General features: G+C 36.1%; 1 protein-coding gene across 2 annotated transcripts in view; it reads left to right on the top strand.

Moving 5' to 3' along the window:
* KIAA0825 (KIAA0825 ortholog) overlaps nt 1–18,965 on the top strand; it is a 414,781-nt gene extending 395,816 nt beyond the window's left edge. For both annotated transcript variants that reach the window (XM_035727666.1, XM_035727664.1), the window contains one exon: nt 17,388–18,965. In XM_035727666.1, the coding sequence (XP_035583559.1) occupies nt 17,388–17,505 (118 nt within the window). In that variant the 3' untranslated portion in view covers nt 17,506–18,965. The remainder of the gene's footprint in view (nt 1–17,387) is intronic.
* Nucleotides 18,966–20,332: the final 1,367 nt, after the last annotated feature.

The raw sequence follows: 20,332 nt of genomic DNA, 5'->3' as shown, positions 1-20,332 counted from the left end.
ATCTTCACTAAATGTATGCTAAAGGAGAGGGACTAAAACTTACTCATTTCTTAAAAGTTAGGTTGTAAAATATTAGACCAAAGTAGTTGGAGATTTGCATCATCTGGAAAACATACCGAAAACAGTATAGATCTCATCTATTAAGTATAGTATTGTAAGTTCCTGTGTCCAAAGGAAAAGACCAGCTCTCCAACCTTGTGGTATATGTGGACAAAAAGAGCTACTGAAAAAAAAAACAAGTGTACTTACTGTAGAATTTGATAATGACTTTATGCAAAAAAAAAAAAAAAAATCAGGACTCTTTCTGTTATTGATGTTGCTATCTTTCCAATGAGTAAGAAAAGACATGAATTATTCCTTAAGGCTACCTCAGATTGTTCCATTAAGTGAAGGAAGAAATGCCTGAATTATGCCTTTCCCATAAACAATTGCTAAAATAAAGCCTAAGGAAATGGTCCCAGGCCTTATATTACCACTAACATTTCATACCTAACGTGAAATATTCTATAAAACCTTTATGGGGTTTTGAATAAGGATTAGGAAGAGTTATTCACTCTAGCCCATATGATGAACTCTTGGTCTGAATAAGCTCCCTGAGGACAAAACCATATACAACTCCTCTCACTTCTGCATTACCTAGCACAGTGATTTGAAGTTAGCAGACTATCAATAAATGTTTGCTGGATGAATGGCAAATTAATTATATACAGTAAAACAGTTCTACAATGTGGCTCATTGTGACAGATATCAAATAAACAACAAACCAAGGCAGATCTCTTAAAACAAGGTACATGTACTAAAGGCCCATAAGGTAACTTATAAGGTCCTTTAATTTCAGTCTTACAACAGTCTTATGTAGGGGTCCACTACAATTGCTTTCCTACCACTGCCCTTCAGTTACGACAGAGATTCCCAGAGCTTTTGCTAATTTGGGCTATCTTCTATTTCTTCTCTTTCTGTAGCACCATATCCTAAGAAATGGGATAGTATTAGTTATAATAAATAAATTGTACAGTCTTAAAAGATTCCTGGGTCACAAACCAGAGATTGAAGTTTGCTTAGTTACTGTTATGTATTCTCATTCCTTAAGCATTAAGAATAGTTATTCTTAATTATGTTAAGCAGAATGAAAAAGCGATTTTCACTGGTGACTAAAAGAGCTCTAATGGCCTATGTAATTTCTAAGAATTAACTGTGATAACTTCATGAGAACTAAAATGATGGAACCCTTTTAGTACAATTCTATGATATGCTTTTGAGCAGCTTCTAAACTAATGAGAGAATCAAGACAACAACTAGAGACACAAATGAGACCAAGGGAATGATGTTATATACTTCATTAGATAGAAAGTCAGAGTGAAGAAGAGGTTATTCGGATCATTCATGATGTCACATCACAGGAAATTAAAAGTTTAAATAGTTGATGTTCACACAGAATAAGAGAACTTATTCCATGGTAGAATATGATGTAAATAAAGTACCTTGTTAACCAAAGCTTGTTTTAAAACTTTTTACATTAGTCAAAAACACTGGACAGTTACCAAATAACATGAAGTTACTGAATGTCTTGTTTTCCTCATACTACCATCTCATTCTTAGAAAAGGATATGGAATGGTTAGTAAATGAATGAACTTAAAGGAAGTTGTTGTCTTTTGGCATGATCATTTGAATCTAAGACCTCAAGAATCAACTAGTGATGTAGGAACTAGGATGAGGAGACGATTTTTCAGGCTTAAAGAGCCCTTATTTTTATCATTCATACAAACAACAATTTAACAACACTTAATTGAAATACCAACTACTATCCATTGTGATACTGGTGTTTATTTATTTTTTTTTAAAGATTTTTTTTTTTTAAGATTTTATTTGTTTATTTGACAGAGAGAGAGAGAGAGAGCACAAGTAGGCAGAGAGGCAGGCAGAGGGAGAGGGAGAAGCAGGCTCTCTGCTGAGCAGGGAACCCGATGCGGGGCTCGATCCCAGGACCCTGGGATCATGACCTGAGCTGAAGGCAGCCACTTAACCAACTGAGCCACCCAGGCGCCCCGTGATACTGGTGTTTAAAGGTAATCTTTTATTCAGTCCACCTAAGAGTAACAGAATAGCTAAGCTTCTAATACATTTCAATTAACAGATATTTTGTGAGTGCTTAAAGTATACAAAGTATACAGAGCACTATTTTATTTGTTATTTGATATATGTTCTTTGAAATAAAATATTTGTAATAAAAGCTACAGATAACTAAAAGTCTTCCTCAAAGAAAAGCAAGTATAGATAAAAAGATACATGTGAAAAAATAAAAAAAAATGTAATAAATAACAGCACAAAAAAGTAACAGAAGAGATGTAACAAAGCAGTATGTGGTTAAGTGACCAAATTAGTGCTCATATTAGGAACTACAGGACTCAAAAGAGAAGAACAATCACATCAGGGTTGGGTAGTGGGGAAGGATGTTAAGAAAAAGGTAGGATATGGACTAAGTCTGAAGAATGAGCAGTTTTGGGGTATATGGAAAGGCATTTTAGGTGAGTGGAATAGCAAAAGTAGACACACGCACATGGGAAAACATAAGGCAGAGGCAATAAGAAATACCATTTTCTCCCCGAGGAGAGATAATGATAGCTAAACAGTACTATCACCAAGCTATAACACTAAGACTTTAAATTCTCTTGGCAGGGCAGTCATTGCAGGTTTGGTGTAGTGGGGTGTGAGGCTTAAGCTCTGAATATCTGTAGATTATTGCACTGTTCAGGCAATAAAATCATAAGCACCTATGATTCTGCACACAATTCCATTGTGTGGAGGGCACTTTTCCCATATCACGAAGCAATTCTCTGAAACCAGGTAGGTGTCCTACAATTAATCTTAATTCTGAGAATATTTACCTGGAGATAGTAATAGATCTTACAGGTTAAGGACTCATTCCTTAAGACTGCCTTCTACTATATTTCAGATGTCAATCATTAGTGCAGGTTGTCACTTGTACTTTTTTTTTTTTTTAAGATTTTTTTTTGAGAAAAGGGCAGGGGAGGAGCAGAGGGAGAGTGAAAGCACACTCTGCACTGAGCACAGAGCCCAACGCATGGCTCGATCTCACAACCCTGAGATCAGGACCTGAGCTAAAACAAGGAGGTGGATGCTTCACCAACTGAGCCACCCAGGCACCCCAGTCACCTATACTTCTGACTGACAGTGCTACTAAAACGGAGGTTCTACTGAACCCCACTCTGGATTTCAGTAATTTGCTAGAGCAGCTCACAGAACTGAAGAGAAATATTTTACTTACTAGAGTACCATTTTACCCAGGAACAGCCAGATGGAAGAGATGCACAGGGCAAGGCATGCACAGGGCAAAGAGCTGCCATGGTCTCTCCCAGCATGCTATTCTCCCCAAATTTCCATGTGTTCACCATCCCAGAAATTCTCTGAACCCTGTCCTTTTGGATTTTATGGAGGTTTCACTACATAGGCATGATTGACTAAATCACCAGCCGTTGGATCTAGCCCCTCTCCCCTCTCTGGAGGTTGAGAGTAGTTATGGATAGTCCAACTGTCTAATCACATGACTGGCTCCACTAGTAACCATTCCCCAAATAAGTGTTTTCCAAAAGTCACCTCACTAACATAACAAAAGACACCTTTATAGTTCTCCTCACAAGAAATTCCAAAGGTTTTAGGAGCTCTATAGGATAAACTGGGATGGAGACCAAATACCTGTTTATTTTAAATCACATTATCAGAGCACCTGAACTGTGGACTGATAGCAGAGAGATGAATATGAAAGTGATTGCAGAACAAATTATCCTTTAATGGTAACTGACTGAACAAGATGGGAGTGCAGGCACACAGTACTTTTTGAAGTCAGACCCTGCTTTAGAGTATGATGGTAATGGTCAGTTTGAATAATTTTTTAAAAGTATGTTTAAAAAATAAATCTGAGGGGCACCTGGGTGGCTCAGTCAAGTTAAGTGGATGCCTTCAGCTGGGGTCATGATCCCGGGGTCCTGGGATCGAGAGCCCCACATTGGGGTCCTTGCTCAGTGGGGAGCCCGCTTCTCCCTCTGCCTCTGCCTGCCGCTCTCCCGGCTTGTGCTCTCGCTCCCCAATAAATAAATAAAATCTTTAAAAAAATAATAAAAAATAAATCAATCTGAATTATGAATATAATTGAAGTGGGAGTGAAAATGACCATCAAAAAGTTGAATTTAGAGCGCTTGAAACAAAAATGAAGTTTTAAAGGTACTGAATTACAGATGTGGAGACAATAGCCAAATATGTGGGAGTAGATGTGGGGCTTTCCAAGAGAGAGAAGACTTGTCTTCAGTGCAGAAGGTCTAGCATGAATCTGGGGGAAAGCCCACATTTATAGGACAATAGGAAGAAGAGAACAGAGACATCCTTTTCCCTCTGATTTTAACCTCCCTTTGAAGCCAGTCTGCACTATGTTGTGCAGAAGAGAAAAGGACAAAACAGTTTGTTCAATGAGAATAAAATCCAATATGACTTCATTTTTCACTCCTGAGTTACCAACTGGTAGGACAATTTGAAATCATTAATTTGGCCAGGTGGTTAATGTTGTTTAACAGTATGATTAACTAATAAATAATTGTAAAGCACTTTGTAAATATAAAGTGCTACATAATTGTTTAATAATAACATTAAATCAGGAGGCTTATTTCAAATTTCATTTTTATTTCTAAGTATTTTGTTGGCGTTTCAGGAGAAATGCCAACAATATGATCGAATGCCATCGTTATAGACTGTATTTGAAAAATACAACAAAGGGTTTACAGGAAAGCAAAAATATCCATGGTCATGCTAGGCTGAACAGAGTGAACTAGCAGGAAACATCTCCCTCATGAAAGACAGGAAGGAACAACATGATCATAGAAATGTGTAACAACACTAGTAAAACCAATATAATACTTAACAAATTCATTTTATCTCTTCATATTTATCTGATAAAACAATGTAAAGGCACAGGGCAAAAGAGGAACATGAAGGCAAGAGCTCTGGGGAAGCAACTTGATAGAGTAGTTTCATAGAATAAAACCAACATTTTATGAATTCATAGCTCACCCACTCTTTACAATAATGCACTAAGATACAAACCATTAGCACCCCCTATTTTGCATATGAGAAAACTGAGGCACAGGGAGATTCAGAAATTTGCCCAATGCCACACAGCTAGGAAAAGGCAGAGTCAGGATTCAAACCTACACAATATGGCTTCCAGTGCCCACTGAGAGGAATCTAGGAAAGGTTTTAGTTCCCTGTTAAAATGGGACAGGAAGAGCTGGTATGTCCCTTCCTCCTTTTTCCCCAACTCAAAACAAGGACATGAGGCTGAAGATGCAACAATTTTAGAACCATGAGGTAAAGGACAAGAAGCCACAGAGACATGAGCCCTGCTATTATCGAGCTACTTAACCCATGATGGTAGTCACCCACCTTTGGATTTCTTGTGATGTGAGAAAAATTTATTTGTTTAAGATGCCATTTGTTTAAGGCAGCATAATTAGGATTTCAGCTATTTGCAACTTTAATCCATACGCCAAAATAATGACAATAGTTAATACTCATTGAGTGTCTACTATGAAGCATATACTATTTTAGCACTTAGTCCTATCATCCTGACTGCAACTCTATGAAGCAGGCACTGTGATTCTCATTTTATTTATAAGAAAACTGAGGTACAGTTTATCCGGCTTGCCCAAGGCCACACAGCTTATAAGGAATTCAAATCCACCACCGGGCTTCTAAACCTCCACTCTTTAGCAAACAATATTCTAAACTGTGAAACACTAAAACCATTTCAATTAAAATCACAAATTAGGGAAATTCCAACCGTATTTTGGAGATTCTAGAGCACATGTTTCTCAGCAAAGATGTTATTGACATTTTGGGAAGATAAACACTTTATCTGGGATTGCTATACATTAAAGATGTTTACTATCTGTTCCTTGGGTCGTGGAAGCATTCTAGACAGTGTCAACTGAAAATGCTCTCCACATTTCCCCATAGGGAGGCAGTGCCACCCAATTAGGTTCACTATTCTAAAACAGTGTTTGACAAATATTCTCTGTAAAAGTCCAAATAGTAAGTATTTTAGGCTTCATGGGACTTGTAATCTCAGTCAGACTGTCACAACTACTAAATTCTGACATAGACTGAAATCAGTCTTAGGCAGTATATAAACAAAGAAGCATGGCTGTGCTCCGAACAAACTATTCTGACCCCATTTTACAGATGAGAACCCTGAGGCACAGAGAGGTTAAGAAACTTGCCTGACTTAATTCAATTACTAAGTGGTGGTATGGATTCAACCCAAAGGCAGAGTGATTCGAGAGCCTGTGTGCAGGATACTACTGAGTTCACAGATGTTAGATGTTTTTCTTCTAGTAGAAGCCATAGTAAATACCTCAGAGAACTTGTCACACTCTAGATTCTTGCCCTCCTCCTCAGTCTAGTGCTGACTGTTCTTTGCTGTAGTAAGGGTGCCCTAGAAATTGCTTCCATGACAGTCTAGAACTGCCCTACCAAGCACATACCTTATGCTTAACTACTCCCCTAGCAGGACTCTCCTAGTTGGCTCTGACACATAGCTATTCACAAAGTTCTCCAATATAAAAGACTCTGCTAAAATGATGATGAGAACAGTTACTCAATATTGTGACTGTTTTTATTTTTTACCCCTCAAGGTCTTAATTTAGAGGTCCCAAGTCCAACACTGCTCACTGAAGCAAGCAGAAACAGAAAGCTCTTAGTCCATGGAGTGATACATGAAAAAGCCCTATAATGTTAGCTAATAATCACATGACATATAGAGAAGTAGGTGAATACCTCTGGTCCAGGTCTGAATGTGTGTATAAACCCAGGAAGACCCACCAAGGCTGAGAACTCCCAAATCAATCCAAGTAGTGCAGGAGAGGAAAGTTGTCAATAGTGGTTCTATTAAAGTATCACAGCCCAGGCTTGAGGGTCCCTGTTGTGACTGGATAGAAAAAAGGAACCCTAGTCAAGGATAGGCCAAGCTCCCACATCTACACACCCAGGAGCCATACAGATGAAGCACATTCCAGAAGATAGTTAAGATTATGGTAGAGATCAGTGAGGTCTCATGGAATTTTGCTGCTTATTAGTGACTAAAATACAACAACTCACTGCCAACAGCTAGAGTGTGGGTCAGGTTGCAGTTCTTTTCCATAGTAGGCAGGTAGAGAATTAAGCAACAGTGAAAGAGGGCAGACTACCAGAGTCAGGAAATACAAAAACATACTCTATAATGCTCTTGAGGGAGAACTAGAATACACTGGTTCAAACATTTTCTGGTTTCTGAAAGGGACATGCTTCCACTACAGATTTTAAACATATTAAAATAAACTAGGGGTAGACATTTAAACAGTTGTGTTTAACAAATTGATAGATTATTTTCTTTTCCAACAGTTATTTGATAGAACTGACTTGTTGTTTTTACACGGTGTTAAAAAAAAAAGCCTAAAATTATGATGGAATTAAAGATAAACTTAAGAACTTATAGATGAGAGAAGATTCAAGATGGATCTTGAATGGAACCTGAGCTCATCTCCTTCCATATATAACAACAAACACGCAACTACACATGGAATAATTTCCTCAGAAAAAGCCCTGAAAATGGATAAACAGAGCCTCCACAATGAGGGACAGAAGGACAGCACTGACCTGGGTAGGAGTGACAGACACAAGTTCTACCAAAATAAGAAAAATCCCAACCCAGGTGCAGTAATCCATAACCGAGAGGGATCTCAAAAACACAGAACTTCTCCCTTAGGAGTGAAGGGTTGGGAGTTCTCCATCAGGCATTCCAACCCTTAGATCCTTCATAGGAGAGACAAACACCTAAAAAGCCAGGCTTTGAAAACTAACAGGGCTTACAACCAGAAAAATCATAACTATAGGGTATGGAGAACCTATACTTAAAGGGCTTGTGTACAGTTTGGCCCTGAGAACCAGTGATAAAACACCAGTTGGAAAAACACCCAGAACACAGGAGAAGGAGGACCACTTACTAGTCCTGGGACCCCTGTCAGGTGGGAAACTGCTGAGAGACTCTCTAGGGATGGAAACACTGTCAGGCACACCACTTTTGCAATCACATTCTATCTTGCTTGGGCCAAGGCTGGTACTCACATGCTAATGTTGGCAGAGATGTCTGCTGCACCCAGAAGAGTGTCCCACTCACCATCACAGCACCAAACAGCTGTGGTGGCAGGGGATGGGGGGGGGGTATATGAGAGCCCTGCCCACCACTGCAGCCCAAGTCAGCCTGATCAGGGGAAGAGTCCCACACACTGCTGCAACCCCAGCCAGCTGAGCCACAGAGAGAAACCTAAACAGCAGCTGCAGTGACCCAGTGACCCAGCCAGGTAGGCCAAGGGAAGAGCCCTGATCACTGGACCCACAGCAGCAGCACCATCATAACAGGCTGGCACACAAAGGTCACACAGGAAATGTCCCTAGAGCACCTGATTCTGGTGGCCAAGGGAGAACACACTTCTGGGCCCCAGAGGACACCTCCTACACAAGGAGTTGCTGAATACTTAGAAACACAGAGAGTCAAGCAAAATGAAGAGACACAGAGAGTCAAGCAAAATGAAGAGTCAGGCAAAATGAAGAGACAGAGGAACAACAACAACAACAAAAAAACAAAACAACAACAAAAACCCTCAGAAAAAGATCTCAATGAAATGGAGATAAATAATCTACCTGATAAAGAGTTCAAAGTAATAGTCCTATAGATGCTCACAGAACTCAGGAGAAGAAAAGGATGAACACAGTGAGAAATTCAACAAAGAGACAGAAAATATAAGAAAGTACCTAATCAGAGCTGAAGAATACAAGAGATGAAATGAAAAATATACTATAGGGAATTAACAGATTAGATACAGAAAAAACAGATCAGTGACTTGGCAACAAGGTAGTAGAAATCACCCAATCAGAACAGCAAAAAGAAAAAAAACTATTTGAAAAAACAAGAATATTTTAAGGGCTATCAGGAACAACATTAAGCATACTAACATTATGGGGTCCAGAAGAACAAGAGAGAGAAAGGGGCAAAAAACTTACTTGAAGAAATAATGTCTGAAAAAAATGGAGAAAAATTTCTCTAACTTATGGAAGAAAAGAGACATCTAGGTCCAGGAAACACAGAATTCCAAACAGGATTAACCCAAAGAGAGTAACTCTAAGGCACATAATTAAAATGCCAAAAATTAAGATAAAGAATCTTAAAAGCAGTAAGAGAAAAACAACTAATTATATACAAGGGAACCCACGTAAGTCTACCTGCTGATTTTTCAGCAAAAGCTCTGCAGGCCAGAAGGGAGTGGCATGATGTCTTCAAAGTGCCGAGAGGAAAAAACTTACAACCAAGAATATTATACCTGGTAAAAGTCAAAATTGAAGGAGAAAGAAAGAGTATTCCAGACAAGCAAAAACTAAAGGATTTCATCACCACAGAAACAGTCTTACAAGAAATGCTAAAGAAAATTGTTAAAGCAGAAAAGAAAAAGTCACAACTAAAAATAAGATAATATATGAAAGAAAAAAAATCTCTCTGGTAAAGGCAATTATGTAATATATGTACTGAACCAATCAGTTATAAAGCCAGTACAAAGTTTAAAAACAAAAGTACTAAAATCAACTATAACTACAATAATTAGGTAAGGGATACACAAAATAAAAAGATATAAAATATGATGTCAAAAACATAAAAGTTGGGGGGGTAGTAAAAATGTGCTTTTAGAATGTAAAGGAATTGGAGTGACCATCAACTTAAACTGTGTGTGTGTGTGTGTGTGTGTGTGAGAGATTGGAGGTGGCAAGCATGGTAACCACAAACCAAAAACCTGCCAGAGATACACAAAAAAATATAGCAAAAGGAATCCAAACATTACACTAAAAAAAGGCATCAAACAGCAAGAGAAGAAGAAAGGAACAAAAAGACACTACAAAAACAGCGAGAAAAAATTAACAAATTGAATAAATACATACCTATCAACAATCACTCTAAATGTAAATGGACTAGATTCTCCAATCAGAAGTTAAAGGTTGGCTGAAAGGAGTAAAAAAAAGAGAGAGAGAGACCCATCTAAATAATGCCTACAAAAGGCTCACTTTGATCTAAAGATATACACAGACTGAAAGTGAAGGGATGGAAAAAGATATTTCATGCAAATACAAACAAAAAGAAAGCTGGTGTAGCAATACTTATATCACAGAAAATAGACTTTAAAACACTGCAACAAAATAGAAGTGCATTATATAATTATAAATGCATCAATCCAACAAGGATATATAACAATTACAAATACCTCTCCAGCCAACATAGGAGCACCTAAATATATAAAGCAAATATTAACAGACATAAAAGGAGAAATTGATAGTAGTGCGGACTTTAATACTGCATTTAGATCATTGGATAGATCATCCAGACAGAAAATCAACAAGGAAACATCGGCTTTAAATTACACATTAGACCAGATGGAATATAACATTCTATCCAAAAACAACAGAATACACATTCTTTTCAAGTACACATGGAACATTCTCCAGAAAGGACCACATGTTAGGCCATAAAACAAGCCTCAATAAATATAAGAAGACTGAAACCATATCAAGTTCCTTCTCAGACCACAATGGGATAAAATAAGAAATCAATTACAAGAAGAAAACTAGAAAAAAACAAAAACACATAGTCTAAACAACATGATATTAAATAACCAATGGGTTAATGAAGGTACCAAAGAGAAAATTTAAAAATACCTTAAGACAAATGGAAACACACTGTTCCAAAATCTAAGGGATGAAGCAAAGGCAGTTCTGAGAGGGAAGTTCACAGAGAAGCTTACTTCAAGAAAGAAAAATTTCAAACAATCTAACTTTATACCTAAAGAGGAAACAGAGCCCAAAATTAATAGAAGGAAGGAAATAATAAAGTTCAGAGAGGAAATAAACACAGAAAAAAAAAAGATCAATGAAACTAAGAGCCGTTCTTTGAAAAGATAAAACTCATAAACCTTTTGCTAGACTCATCAAGAAAAAAAGAGGTCCCAGGGGCACCTGGGGTGGCTCAGTTGGTTGAGCGTCTGCTTTAGGTTTGGGTCATGATCTCAGAATACTGGAATCAAGCCCCACATAGGGCTCGCTGCTCAGCGGAGAACGTGCTTCTCCCTTTCCCTCTTCCTCTTCCCTACTTGTGCTCTTTCTCTCTCTGTCAAATAAATAAATAAATATCTTAAAAAAAAAGAGGTCCCAAATAAAATCAGAAATGAAAGAGATTTACAATCTATACCATAGAAATACAGTTGATCATAAGAGGCTACTATGAACAATTAATTAAATGTCAACTAATTGGACAACCTAGAAGAAATGGATAAATTCCTAGACACATACAATCTTCTAAGACTGAATCATGAAGAAATAGAAAACCTGAATAGACTAATTACTAACAATAAAATTGAATCAGTATTCAGGGTGCCTGGGTGGTTCAGGTGGTTAAGCATCCGCCCTCAGCTCAGGTCATGATCCCACAGTCCTGGGATCAGCTGTGTTGGACTCCCTGCTCCCATTTCCTCTCTGCCCCTCCCACTGTTTATGCTCTCTCTCTCTCTCACATGCTCTCTCTCTCAAATAAATAAAATCTTTAAAAAAAATTGAATCAGTATTCAAAAAAAAATTCCAACAAATAAAAGTCTGGGATGACAGGGCTTCACTGGTGAATTCTACCAAATATATATGTATGTATGTATGTATGTATGTATGTATGTATGTATGTATTATAACAATTTTATTTATTTATTATAAAGATTTATTTGAGAGAGCATGCACATGCATGCACGAGAGAGCACAAGCAGGGGGAAGGGGTAGAGGAAGAAGAAGCAGCAGACTCCTTGTTGAGCAGGGAGCCCCATGTGTGACTCGATCCCAGGACCCTGGGATCATGACCTGAGCCGAAGGCAGACACTTACCCAATGAGCCACACACGCAACCCCTACCAAACATATAAAGAAGAGTTAATACTGATCCTTCTTAAACTATTCCAAAAAATTGAAAAAGAAAGGAATACTTCCAAGCTAAATTTACAAGACCAGTACTACCCTGATACCAAAACAAGACAGAGAGACTTCCAAAAAAAGTAAAGGCAATATGCACAATGAATATAGATGCAAAAATCCTCAACAAAATATTACCAAACCAAATTCAGCAATATATTAAAAGAATCATACACCATAATCCAATGAAATTTATTCCAGTGATGCAAGGGTAGTTTACATTAACAAATCAATCAATGTGATAAACCATGTTAACAAAATGCAAGATAAAAATCATATCATTTCAATAGTTGCAGAAAAAGCATTTGACAAAATTCAACACCCATTTATAATAAAAACTTTCAACAAAGTGGGTATGGAGGGAAAGTACCTCAACATAATAAAGGCCCTATGTGATAAATTCAAAGCTAATATAATAATCTATGGTAAAAAGTTGAAAGCTTTTCCTCTAAGTACAGGAAAAAACAAGGGTGCCACTTTAATTCAACATAGTATTGGAAGTCCTAGCCATAGAATTTAGGGGGAAAAAAAAAGGCATCAAAATTGGAAAGGAAGAAGCAAAATTGACACTATTGGCAGATGATTTAACACTATATATAAAAAAATGGAAAGACTCCACTAAAAAAAACTATTATAATTAACAAGTGAGTCAGTAAAGTTGCAGGATATAAAATTAATATACAGAAATCTGTTGTGTTTCTCTACACTAATAACAAATTATAAGAAAAAGAAATCAATCCTATATACAACTGCATCAAAAAGCGTAAAATACCTAGGAATAAATTTAAACAGAGGTGAAAGACCTGTACTCTGAAAACTGTAAGATAGTGATGAGAGAAACTGAAAAGAACATAAATAAATGGAAAGATACACCATGCTCATGGATTGGAAGGACTGATATTGTTAAAATGTCCATACTACCCAAAGCAATCTAAAGATTCAGTGCAATCCCTATTAAAATACCACAGGCATTTTTCACATAACAAGAACAAATAATCCTAAAATTTGTATGTAACCACAAAAGACCCCAAGTAGCCAAAGCAATTTTGAGAAAGAAGAATGAATCTGGAGGTACCATGCTACTTAATTTAAACTAGACTACAGAGCTTTAGTAATCAAAACAGTATGGTACTGGCAAAACACACACACACACACACACACACACACACACACACACACACACACACATCAGTGGAAAACAATAGACATCCCAGAAATTAAGCCATGCTTATATGGTCAATTAATCTATGATTAAGGAGATAAAAATACACTGTGGGGAAAAGAGGATCTCTTCAATAAATGGTGCTGGGAAAACAGGAACAGCTACAGGCGAAACAATGAAATTGGGCCACTTTCTAACACCATATACAAAAATAAACCCAAAATGAATAAAAGACTTAAGTGTAAGACATAAAACCATAAAACTCCTAGAAGACATAGGCAGTAAGCTCTCTGACATCTATCTTAGCAGTATTTTTCTTTGGATCAGCCTCCTCAGACAAGGACAGCGAAAGCAAAAATTTTAAAATGGCACTATATGGGGCGCCTAGCTGGCTCAGTTGGAAGAGCATGCAACTCTTGATCTTGGGGTCGTGAATTGGAGCCCCATGTGGGGTATAGAGATTACCTTAAAAAAAATTTTAAAAAATGAATAAAAATGGCATCAAACTAAAACCAACAGAACAAGAAGGCAACCTACTGAATGGGAGAAGACATTTGAAAATAATGTCTCCAATATATTAAAAAAAAAACAAAACCTCAAAACTCACTATCAAAAAAGCAAACTCTGATTAAGAAATGAGCAGAGAACCTGAATAGACATTTTTCCAAACATATACAGATGGCCAACAGGCACATGAAAATATACTCAACATCACTAATCATCAGGGAAATGTAAATCAAAACCACAATGAGATCTCACCTCACACCTGTCAAAATGGCTACTATCAAAAAGACCAGAAAAAAAAAAAATGTTGACAGGAATGTAGAGGAAAAAAAAAAAGAGAGAGAGAATCCTCTTGCACTGTTGGTGGGAAGGCAAACTGGTGAAGTCACTATGAAGAGCAATATGGAGGTTCCTTAAAAATTTTAAGATAGAACTATATGATCCATCAATTCCACTTCTGGGTATTATTGGGGAAAAAACAAAAACACTAATTTGAAAAGATATCTGCACCCCTATGTTTGCTGCAGCATTATTTACAATAGCCAAAATAAGGAAGCAACCTAAGTGGTCCAGAGATAGATCAAATGGGTAAAGATGTGGTATACATTGTATACGTACAATGGAATATTACTCAGACATTAAAAAAAATGAATTCTTGCCATTTGTGACAACATGGACAAACCTAGAGGATGTTATGCTGAGTGAAACAAGTCAGAGAAAGACAAATATCATATGGTTTCACTTACACGTGGAACTTAAAAAGCAAAACAAATGAACAAGACAGAAACAGACTTATAGATACAGAGAACAAACATGGTTGCCAGTGGGGAGGAGAGTGCAGACATTGATAAAATAATTGAAAGAGATTAAGATACGACCTTCCAGTTATAGAATAAGTCATGGGGATGTATTTTACAGCAGAGGAAATATAGTCAACAATATTGTAATAACAGTCTTATATGGTGAAAGGTGGTAACTAGAGTCATCTTGGTGATCATTTTGTAATGTACATAAATATGAAACCAGTATGTTGTACTCCTGAAACTAATATAATGTCAATTGTACTTCAAAAAAAATTATAGATTTGAAATAAAACAGGGCTTGAGGTAAATAAACATACATTTCAAATTCCTAATGTTTTATTCAATAAAGTAAAATTATTAGAGAAAATGTAGTTGTAATATTATTTTTTCTCCTGTCTTTGTCAAAATTTCTTATTCTCATATGAAATGATTTCTTCTCATAGGAAATGAATTCTTCTTAATAAGCACAAAGCAAATGTAAGAAGGCTGTGGTAGATAAATTATGTTGCTTAATATCATTAATTACTAACAGCTCAATTACACTGTGAGGTGCCTACAATTCACATGAAGCTTCAAAATCCTTATCTTGGATTCTATTATGTATATAATACATTTAAATTACATTAATTATACAGAAATTTAAATGAAGCAGAGATCGTGCTTTCAATTTTCATAAGGAGAGACAATGATCAAAATATTTATGTGCATATTACATATTTTCTTCTGTTGACATTCATGAAATAATTCATTTACTCAGTACAATATTAGCACCTTTCCATGGAATAAAAAAGGTAAAACTAATTTTTCATGTTTGGATTTCATGTATTTACATGAATTTTAGAGAATTCTTTTTTTTAAATATATAGTCCAATTTGGGCAACATTTTTTAGGAAATAAAATAATCAAACTACTTTTAACATTAATTAATGATAACTGTAAATGGTTTTAAAACATGGTGAGTGTTGCATTTCTAAGTACAGACTCTAGAGTCTGGTCCCTGATTTCAATCCAAAGACACCTGGGCAAGCAATATTAACATTCTGTATCTCAGTTTACTCCTCTGTAGAATGGGAATAACCACCTTTTCTAGTATGGATTTAAAGAGTGATATGTCAAGGGTTTAAAACAATGCCTAAGTATTTTCTGTTATTAATATTTTCCTGGAAGAAATTCAATTTAACATGCAAATTAATGATGCCCAAGTTCACCTATATAAAATGGGTAGTGACAGTTTTTGATCTTTAAAATTCCATGAAAACAGTAGAAGGTAACTTTATGGGCTAAATTTTAAATTTCAAAATACTGACCTAAGGAGAATTGCCCCTTGTCACATGACCAAGCAGTGTAGTTGTGAAAAATCTCTTTATCCTTCAAGTTGTTATTAAAACCTATATGACCAATAACCTAAAACTCTGACTATATGGGAACATATAGAAAAATTAAGACAACCATTAATAACAGTTTTTAGATACAGCGAAGACTGGGGCTAGGAGATGAGGAGAATCCCAGGCAGACAATGAAGAAGTCTGAAGAAATGTAAATTAAATTAAATTAAATTAAACCCAGGTCTAATTTCTCAGATAATTCTTTCTCTCCACTCTTTCTTCCTTCTTTATATAAACTACCTCCCTGGATTGGTCAGGGCATAGTGAGCTCAACACTCCAAGAAAACCTATGTTTGGGAACAAGGATCCTAATAGGAGGTTCTGGAAAACGCAGTGCCCCTGCTTTCTTTTCAGTGAAGAAAACCAGAAAGATCCCACTCCAAACTCAATATACTTTCTTCAGGTATGATAGATCCAGGAGTTCTGGCTATAATAAAATAGTGGGTTTCTGGAAGACATTCAGTGAATAACTCCTTGTTTGTTGTTAGAAATTCTATCCCCTTAGAGCTGAGGGTCTTCCAGGATATAGCTTTTTAGGATTAAAACATTGGATTTAAAATCCTTTTGTGACAGTATATCATGGTGGATGGCTTGGGGCTTGGTAGAATTAGGAGTGAGGAAAACAAAGAAAATATAGGTAGATGATTCACTGTTGGATTGCTAGGTCATGTGTGCCCTGGCCAGACCTGAGGAAGTGGCATATATGAGGAAGGAAGGAGAAAGAGGAATTAATCATATTGGGTTATTGTGCTATTTACTTTGAAGATTATATTCATATACACTTCCATATTCTGACACTTCGTTAAATATCTCCCAATCACTCAATTTAGAGTCTTTAATCTCTCTTTTTTAGCCAATTCCCTATGGAATTTTGCGAACAATTTGCTACTTTTCTTGTGTCGTTTTAACTCGATTACTTCAAAGCTGATATTATTTCTAGGAATAGACTGACCTCCCTTTAAGGTATGTTCAGCTTAGCTTGATAATTCTTCTTGCTGCTGAGGTCTTCCTGGCAAATCTCTCTGCAACTTAAAGCCACCGATATACTGATCAGTGAGAAAAATACTATGCAAAATATTTGCTTATTAATTGCTAATTCTAGGTTTTATTTATATGCATGTATATCCTAGTAAGGCATCTAAATTTTTAAAATTAACATATTTAAAACAATACTTTAAAACTTTACCCTAGACTGGAACTGGTTTGACTCCACTTTCCTCTCGCATTTTTCTGGCCCATTCTGCAGGAGCAGTGCCAGTGAAATTCGGTGCCCAAGAGGGAGTCAGTAAAAGAATAAACAAGGAGATATAGATGCCTCAGTAAACCAGTGACTACACATATTCGAGCCTTGAATAACTGAGTGTTGACTACACATATTCGAGCCTTGAATAACTGAGTGTTTGGAAGTTCAAAAATACTAAGATGTGATTTTTCTTTTAGATGGGAAATGAGGAAGGATGAGAGATTGGAAGAGGAAGAAAAAGCGATGCTGGAACATTTAAAACAATTTTGCACCATCCAGAACTCTTCTGCCACAGATAACACAGAGGAACCGTAATCTGCAGAAAACAGCAACAGCTTTATTTTAGGAAATAATCACATGTAATGGAGTAGGATTTTTACTACAGTCAGAATGAACCTCAGATGTGCTGTGAAGCATGAAACCAATAAACTGAGTAATCTCTGAAATGAAAAGGAATACACCACATAAAGAATAAAGTGCTACATATTTTTTACTTTAAAAATAATTTCAAATGTTTTTCTTTCCTCAGTTGTTCTCTTTATATGATATAACTGCTGCCATCTCGTGTTCCCTTTGAATTATTTTTTTTTCTTCTTAGTCTTAAAGTATCTATGACAACAGACAAATGTTTAGAAATCTTTTCCCTAAGGATTTTTAAATACAGCATTTAGATGTTGAGTTGAATGGAGTAACATAGCCCCTTGAGGGTCATCTGAAAATTTCAATTTAATTTTACAGCTATAGCCCAGGTACAGGTCTTAGTCACTTTTAAAACCCACAATGTACCAGCCTCCTTTCCCAAAGCCTCTTCCTCAAGCAGTTTATCTGAATCATAACCACAAAAACATTCTCTTGAAGTATAACTTTAGTCCTATCTCTGCCTATATTGGTTTTTCAAACACCACGTTCAAACTTTCAATCATATGCTTTCAGATCCTATACCCAATGTCTCCATATTCAAGCAACTGCTTGTCATCCTCCTAGTTCACATGCTTACTATTTTTCCCAACTGGAAAGCATCTTTCTTCCAAAATAACATTCAAATCTCATTCCAACAATCCCCTAGTTCCTGTTATTTCTTTTATTTCTATTATATTCACATGCACACGCACACACACTAAGGAAATGGAATGTGTTTTAGTGCCCTCTACATCAAGTTATATTTACTATATCCTTAGTGCATGGTATTAGATTATGAAAACCTCAAGGGGCTTATAATATGAAGTCTCCCTTTTTAAGGGATTTCATAGTCTCCTCAAATACCTGCCACAGAGTTATTCATGTAGTGCGCAATTAATAAACACAGTTCTTTGAATGACTGTCATTAGAAGAAGACAAAAAGGCAATTCGACTGTTGAGCAATCTACAGGATATCTGGAAGAAGCCTTATCTATTTTAGACCATATGATATCGAACATCATGTTTCTGATGTTCTCAGATTGTCCATATTCCCACATTCTGTGATTTTTATAAAATATGTGTAGGCTACATAATTTCCAAAGGAAAGTACTTATGCATTTTTCAAAAAGTAAAAGCTTAGAGTGCAGAGGAGGCCACCTTAGAAAATCTCTTGCATTAATTCCTACATAAAAACATATAAATGGCCATGTAGCTAGCTGCCTACCAGTAACACATTTTATTTCTAAAAAATGTATTTTTGTTAATCAGTATAATCATGAGCCAAGTGCTTTAAGACATGGTTGAAATAATTTCTAAAAATTCTATACAGACTGGGGGACCTGGGTGGCACAGTGGGTTAAAGGTCTGACTCTTGATTTCAGCTCAGATCCTGATCTCAGGGTTGCGGGATCGAGCCCCACCTCGGAATCCAAACTCAGTGCAAAGTCTGCTTGAGATTCTCTCCCTCTCCCTGCTCCTCTGCCTCTCCCCCCACTCATACTCTCTGTCTCTCTCTAAAATACATAAATAATTTTAAAATTCTATACAGACCATTTAAAAAATGGTAAGAAATTTTCATAAGAAACGAACTTACCTATAAACAGTTACTATAATAATCAATTTAAGACAACAGTTGACTTTATTTCTTCAGCTTTGTGATGGTCTGTGTAAAACTGCATAATATATTTTATTAGAAAAAACACTAAAATAAAAAGTCAAAATAAAAAACTGAGCCAATAAACTAAGTAATCTTATAAAGTAAAGGATTTCATATTTGGGTTCTTTGTCTTCTAATATATCTAAAGATCATCTTTTGACACTATTTTTTTAACTGAATCTGTACATTTCTATAGTAATCCTGAGAAGTGACTTATTTCCTCTAGAAAAAAAAAATTCTCTATGGCTCCATTTGAAAGGAATTTAGAATAGTAAGGGGGAAAGGAGATCAATTGGAAGGAGAGAAATGTGGAAAACAGAAGAGTTTGCAAATGAATTTTCTTTTTCTTTTTTTTTTTTTTTTTTTGAGAGAAAGAGAGAAACAGAATGAGTGATGGGGAGGGTAAAGGGAGAGAGACACCTAGCACACAGCTCCATGCCCAGCACACAACCCAATGTGGGGCTCGATTTCACAACCCTGAGATCATGACCTGAGCTAAAATCAAGAGTCAGTTGCTTAACCAACTGAGCCACCCAGGCAACCCCAGATGAATTCTCCTCTATATTTGCTCCATGAAATTACTGCAACTGTAAGTGGAATAAAATTTATAAATGGGTATGCTAAATGATAAGACATTGATTTATCAGATCATTTTGACTTTATGCTTAACATGTTTCTTAAGTATGATAAGAATGGTATTTCAAAATGGTTACTCTTTCTCATGTTTATTTTGCATTTGTGTAAGTTAACAACAGGAATGAAGCCTAATACTTTATATACCCCAATATGCTTATTACCAAAATATTCTTTCCTCTGTGTTCTGTTTAACTGTATTTTTATGTAATTATAAAGATGTAGCTATTTTATTATTGGTTTATCAGTTACTATGTGAAAGAGTATGAATTAATTCTTAATAAAATATAGGTGATAATGTGTATTTCAGATATTTTACATTTTTGTTGTCTCTACCAAACACTCTTTATAGAATTATCTAGCAAGAAATGTGAAAAATAAATCACTTATTTTCTCTACCAATATGTGCTTACTCAAAGTATTCTATTATTCTATTTCATATATTTCTGAGTC

Source organism: Zalophus californianus, chromosome 5, assembly GCF_009762305.2.
Source record: "Zalophus californianus isolate mZalCal1 chromosome 5, mZalCal1.pri.v2, whole genome shotgun sequence".
In the NCBI taxonomy this organism is placed as follows: Eukaryota; Metazoa; Chordata; class Mammalia; order Carnivora; family Otariidae; genus Zalophus; species Zalophus californianus.
This window is presented reverse-complemented; position numbering and strand designations above follow the sequence as displayed.